The sequence below is a fragment of the Carex rostrata genome, chromosome 4, assembly GCF_964058835.1.
Source record: "Carex rostrata chromosome 4, lpCarRost1.2, whole genome shotgun sequence".
In the NCBI taxonomy this organism is placed as follows: domain Eukaryota; kingdom Viridiplantae; phylum Streptophyta; class Magnoliopsida; order Poales; family Cyperaceae; genus Carex; species Carex rostrata.
The window spans coordinates 5,478,471-5,485,464 of NC_135921.1; the positions used below are offsets into that span (position 1 = coordinate 5,478,471).

Sequence of the window (6,994 nt, forward strand, 5' to 3'; positions counted from 1 at the left end):
GTTGAATTATTGTATCTAGTGAAGCATGCTAAATGGAATGAGATCACCTGTCCTTATTGGTGCAGGAATTTTCTATTTCTATAGTCACTGTCGGGTGGAATCGGAGCACTGTTAACATTTAAATTTTTGAACTGAAGGCTCATTTCGAACCCACCGACAATGACTTTGAGAGCAGAGGATTCGGTTCCATGCTAAATGACTTTATAATTTCTGTAATTATGACAAGTGATAAATGTATTGGATTAAGTTTGAACGGTGGTTGATCGGTCATTATATATTTGACTAGTGAAAAAAATTAGACATATCATTATTATTTTTGTCACATACTCACATGTTACAAGTATAATACAACATGACATATTATGTATGCCGATTATATATCGTGACTCGTAAAACAGATGATGTATCCATTTACTATAGAAATTGTGTTATTCTTTTAGGATAAATTATTTATAATTTTTTCAGTGAACTAACTTAAAAAATTGGAAAAGAAATTAAACATGACCAATGACGTGTGGTCACGTGAACATTTACGTAAAGTTATTGTTTGCCATCACTTTAGTTATGTTATATGAAAAAAGAATTATGATTATGTAATCTGATTTGACGCTATCAAATCATGACATATTAGTCACGCCACGTTTTTCTTTCACTATATTTTAGAGATTGTTTGTTGTAGAGCGGTGGATTGACAATTTTTATGATAATTTTAATAAAATATTTTATAAAAATAAGTCTTCAAATACCTGTAATTGCATTAATTGTGAAATGGATCGAAGTATTTGAAGAATTTAAGGTGTACAGAAAACTGATACTTATTTAAAAAGTGCTCATTGTATTCAATTGTCCTCGTGTGATCCGTTCAAAACTGGTTCCTGGCAAGATAAAAATAAATTGGGATTGATTAGATAAATTTACGGACTTGTGATTTGAATTTGTTTACCTATAATTTTTATAAATTCAACTATATTGAAAAATTATAATTTGTGAATTTAAGTTATTTTTATATGAATCAATATTTTTAAAATTTAATGATCAGGAATTATCTGCATCAACATATTTTTACAATATCTTAATATCAACTAATATAAAATTGAAATGTCATAATTTTTAACTTGTATATAGAAACAACGATCATATTTAAAAGTTTTATTATGATATTTAAATTTTAAATTATTAAGATTTAGAAGAAAAAAAGTATCATAAAGACACAAAAAAATATCTGTAAAATATACAGACATTTGAAACTTTTTTTTTATCATCGGATGAGGATTGTGTAGCCTCAACTCAAAAGGGTATCTTCTGAGTTAATAAATTTCAACCGTCTGATTTTAAACATATCAAATCCAGCTCATTTCTATAATATAAGGAGCTTTTAATATTAGTGTGAATCTAAGCCGTATGAATCTCAAAATAATTCAGATGATCGAGATTCATTACCTCAAAAGATTCCCTTTTTAGTTAATGCAGAGGATACGAATTCTCGGCAGTAGGGAGGCTATAGTGTCACAGGGTAGGCACTTACCTACCCCTGATTTTTTTATTTTTATTTTTTTTTTATAGATCGGGCTTAACCTGTTAACCAATAGGCCATAACCCAGCTCTTTTTATAAAAAATATATGGGCCGCTAGAAATGAAAGAAAAAAAATGCATGTGCCATAAGGCCCATAACCCAGCTCTTTACGGTGAGAGCTTAACCTGTTAACCAATAGGCCATAAAAGCCAGAGCCTGCGACGCGAAGAAAAGAGAAAAAAATAAATAAATCTCCGCCAGTCGCGAAGAAGAAGAAAGGGAAGTAGCCTCCGCCACTGTTCGTCGTCTTCGGCTCTCCGCGCCTCCGCAACTGTTCGCCACTGTGCCCGCCTGACGCCTGTCAATTGCTTGAATAGGTTTGAACTTTGATAGTTTGATTGAATTAAATTAAATTAAATGATAAGAATTGATTGTTCTTCTTAGACTTGAATGATTAGATATTTAGAATTGTTCTGGTGAGAATGATTAGAATTCAATTTCTTAGATTAGAATTGATTGTTATGAAATTATTACCTATTCTGGTCTTTTCTGTCATGGTTACTGTTACTGGTCAATGATTAGAATTGTTTTTGGTTTCTTAGATTAGAATCTCTGATTGTTCTGATTAGAATGAGTGAATTCAATTTCTTAGATTAGAACTGTCTACTTATTGGGTTATTATGAGTCTATGAGATCTATGACAGTACCTAAATTTGTTATTGTAAGATTGTAAGATTTAAAGTCCCTTTAGTATGAGTCTATAAGATTGTTAAGTTTGTAGCATCAATACATTTCTTGTTTTTTTACATGTAAAAGAATATTTGTTATAAACTTTTGACTTAGTTGAAATCTTTGATGTTCATTTATGTTAAATTTTTTTTTTTTTTACAACTATTTATATAGTTATGCTTGCCTACCCTTGATTGAATTCCTAGCCTCGCCACTGATTCTCGGACAAGATATACTTAAATGATAAATTGTTTTCTCCTCAGCAGCCTGCTTACCATCGGGCCCCACCCACAGAGTCACAGAGACAGGCCCATCTCCTCCTTTTAATTAACCAAATTTGAAGCTATCCCAAAACCTCCCGTTCAAGTATCAATCCAATCCACCTTTTGCCTTTGAAGAATTTGCAAAACCTAAACCTGGGAATCACTCAGTCACAAGAAAACTAGCAGAAGAAAGAACCGGCGTAACTGGTACGGTGAGTCGGAGAAATCGGTACTGGTGGGTCACCCCACGCACTATACCAGTACCTATTAAGTTCTTACCTAATATGGTGCCCAGAGTCTCTGTTGCTGTACCATTCAGGTTCAGCATTACCCACATTTTTTTTTTCTTTTTTTAATTTAAAGAATAAAATATATTTTTTCCTTCTATTGTACCATTGTTGGTTAGGTTTCAGTTCCTCCTTCTATGACCTCTTTGGTCGATTAAGACTAAGAAATCATAGCATTGTTTTCCTCCTTGCAGGATTTATACTTGAATTGCCAATTTTGTTACCAAATAGTATTCATGCCATCTCATTTGAGGAAGAAACCCCAACCAAATTGAGGTCAAATTGTTTAAACCAAAACCCTAAATCAATGAACGCCCTTTCGTCGCATCCTCTTTGCAATTTCTACACCAATTTCAAACCTAAACTGATCACTCGGCGTGATTTGAGACCGCCAAGCTGCACCAGTTCGCTCAAAATTGGAGAAGAGACAAAGTTGAAATGGACCAATTTTAAGCAGGACCTCACGGCAGAGGAAACGATAGCCATTTCTCAGCTCCCTCCAAAAATGGCGAACAGATGCAAGGCATTACTGAAGCGATTGATATGCTTCTCTTGCCAAAATGAAAACCTTCAATTTTTGCTAGCAACTTGGGTTAAAACCATGAAACCGAGAAGAGCTGATTGGTTAGCGGTTTTGAAAGAAATGAAGAGAATAGAGCACCCTCTCTATATCGAGGTCAGTTGTTTTCTAATGAGTTATTTGTATTATATGGTAATTAACTAGTCAGTATATAATATTTGGTATAGTTGTCAGTATATAATATTGTACTTGAAGCTAAATAAGTATAGTATAAATTATTTGTCCCTATATATTGACATCAGGACAACTTGTTTCATACTGGTTCACAAACTGGAAACCAGTATCTCAGAATTCATTGGCTTGATTTCATTTCAAGAGGCGCCTAGCGCTAGGGACAGAATTATCAGCTATTGAAATAATATAATTTATGGGATTTGCAGTATTACAATATCCTGTGGGAAGTAGAATTGTTATACCAGGTTTAATTTGCAAAAAGCACCCTAATTATCTGCAAGGACATCTTTGTAGCATTTTCTTAATATATCTTGATTTCCCAAAAATTATTCTGTGTAAAAATTGAGTTGAGGTGTGCTATTTTCTGATGTGTTATTTTTATTCTATATTAATTAACTTTTTGGCTAATGTTTTTCATCTCATACCTACCTGTAATTCCCTGTATTAACATGGTATGGTTGTCCATATAATATTGTACTCAAAGCTAAAATTTAAATTTAGTTCGGGTTATTGACATCAACTCAACTTGTTTCATGACTGGTGCACAAGCCAGAAATCAATATCTCAAATACTTCAACTTGTTTCACGACTGGTTCACAAAGTCGGAAATCAATATCTCAAATACTTTGGCTTCATTTTCATTTCAAAATGGCTCATAGGGCTAGGGGCAGAATTGTCAAGCACAAGCCAGAAATCAATATCTCAAATACTTCAACTTATTTCACAACTGGTTCACAAAGTCAGAAATCAATATCTCAAATACTTCGGCTTCATTTTCATTTCAAAATGGCTCATAGGGCTAGGGGCAGAATTGTCAATTATTGAAAGTATAATTTCTTGAACTCACTAGTCTCTCGGGTCTGCAGCTTTGCAATATCAACTGCAAGGAAGAGTTGTTAAATACCAGTCATATTTTCAAAAAGAACCCTAGTTCTAAATTTCTAATGACATCTTTGTAACATTAATTCTGAAAAATTGTAATATTATCTAATGTTCTTAAATTTATCTTGAGTAATCACTAATATTCTTACTTTTTTTGTAGGTCATTGAGTATGCATTATTAGAAGATACTTTCGAAGCGAATGTACGCGACTACACCAAATTGATCCACACACTTGGGAAACAAAACAATTTAGATAAAGCCGAGAGGACTCTAGATGTCATGAAAAGGAGAGGCTTCCCATGTGATCTCGTAACCCTAACTACTCTAATCGACATGTACAGCAAAAGTGGCGACCTCAAACGTTCAAAAGAGGTATTTGATGAAATCAAATTACTCGGTCTAAACTATGATAAGAGAGTATATGGTTCAATGGTCATGGCATATGTACGTGCCAATATGTTAGAAGAAGCCGAGAGTTTAATTAAAGAAGCAGAGGCCCAAGAGATATACCCGGGAAGTGAGGTTTACAAAGCTTTGCTAAGAGCTTATTCCAACAAAGGTGATTCAAAGGGTGCACAAAGAGTATTTGATTCTATACAATTCGCCAGGATCGTACCTGATTCTAGAATTTGTGCTCTTCTAATGAATGCTTACTGTTTAGCGGGACAAACGAATGAGGCTCGGTGCGTGATAGAGAACATGAGGAGAGCCCATTTGATTCCGTGTGATCGATGTGTCGGTTTAATGATAGATGCTTATGAGAAGGACAATAGGATTGATAAGGCATTGGATTTTCTTACGGAGATGGAGAGAGATGGGATTGCCATCTCTCGAGATGTATTAGGAGTTTTGCATAGATGGTTTGATAGAATTGGGGTAAAAGAGGAAATATCTGATATTCTTAAAGAATTTTCTTTGTAGCAGGGTTAAGATGCATGGTTGCAAGAGAAAAATGTTAATGCTATTCTGATTTTTTAAAGTTTTATGCTGAATAGTAACATAATAACAAAACACACTTAAATTAGATTGTAAACCAAATAGCAACATAAATGACTTACATTTCTTCTTTCTGATATATATAAATAAAAATGAAACAACATGCTTTACTTTCTCTTCTCATATTTGAATCCATATCCTATGAGGTAACAAAAATATTTCTGATCAGAATCCGGACCAATCCAGTCTTAAAGGATAATGCACATGGTCACTTTAATATTCGTGTAGATTCTGATCAAACGGTCCGGATCTAAACATAAATGTTCTGTTACCTTTGATGATATAAATTCCTCATACTTCTACCCTGTAGTACATGCAACTAGAGATGAGCCTCGCCCTGCTCGAGTCCTCATCATCCCCCCGGCCGAGATTCCATGTCGATACACTCTATAGATCAAAGGGGAATGTGTGTTAGTTCGAATCGAGGCGAACAGCTGGACTGATTCTACAAATTAAATTAATTGTGCTGGAGAGGGCACAAATTTCATGTTGCTTATGTAAAAAATGAAATAAATGAAGTTATGCTAAATGATTGTTAACAGAAAGAGAGGAAAAGTGTAGAAAAGTTATTGAAATAGATCTAATTTGGGCAAGAGAAAATAAAATGTGAAACAAGCAAAATGCTGTAGCATTTTGTTTTTTGTGTTTTGAGTGAGGTGAAATTCATTTTTCTTTTCCACAAATGATTTCAAGTTTATAAATTCTGATTTCTGTTGCTGTCAAACAAGCAAAATACTTCACAATTTTTTTAATCAATCTGAATTGCTGTTGAACATTTTGTACACAAAGGGTTCTACAAATTCTTTGCAATTATAAAAAATATCATGGTCAAAATGAAAGAGACTGGAACTTTGTCTTTTATGGAACTTGATTTATATATATATATATATATATATATATATATATATATATATATATATATATATATAGAGTTAGGTTGGGGTGCTATGGATAGCATAGAGGCCTCTATGCTACGGCTCAATATTCGAGTTTTCAAAATCCAAACGGTCAATCCGAACCGTTCATCTTATTCTCCATATTAATATCTGCTTGGAGACCAAATTTTACATTTTTCTGAATTTTTTTACTATTTATTAAGCCACTTTGAAAATCGCTAATCCAACGGTTTTACTGTTTTGTGCAGCCACCGTTGGATCAACAATTTTGTAAAATACTTAATAAATAGTAAAAAAATTCAGAAAAATGTAAAATTTGGTCTCCAAGCAGATATTAATATGGAGAATAAGATGAACGGTTCAGATCGACCGTTTGGATTTTGAAAACTCGAATATTGAGCCGTAGCATAGAGGCCTCTATGCTATCCATAGCACCCCAGCCTAACTCTATATATATATATATATATTAGCGCACAAATGGGTAGTATTTTTCTTTTTCTTTTTAAATGATGAGATGTAAGGTCAAACCATCCAAAATACTTTCAAACTTCTATAAATATTTTAGATGATTTATTTATTTTGTGAGTTTCAAATCTATGACCTCCCACATGAAAGTCATATGTCTTTGCTACTAAATCAAAGACAAATTCTTACAAATGCCTAGTGTTTATT

The 6,994-nt window shown here is 33.2% G+C and overlaps 1 protein-coding gene across 1 annotated transcript; it reads left to right on the plus strand.

The window, feature by feature from the left end:
- The first annotated feature begins 2,671 nt into the window (after positions 1–2,671).
- Positions 2,672–5,474, plus strand: LOC144553358 (Tetratricopeptide repeat (TPR)-like superfamily protein). The gene is made up of 3 exons (XM_078301486.1): positions 2,672–2,766; positions 2,988–3,469; positions 4,590–5,474. The coding sequence occupies exons 2-3, from the start codon at positions 3,101–3,103 to the stop codon at positions 5,349–5,351; spliced, it is 1,131 nt and encodes a 376-aa protein (XP_078157612.1). The 5' UTR covers positions 2,672–2,766; positions 2,988–3,100; the 3' UTR covers positions 5,352–5,474.
- Positions 5,475–6,994: the final 1,520 nt, after the last annotated feature.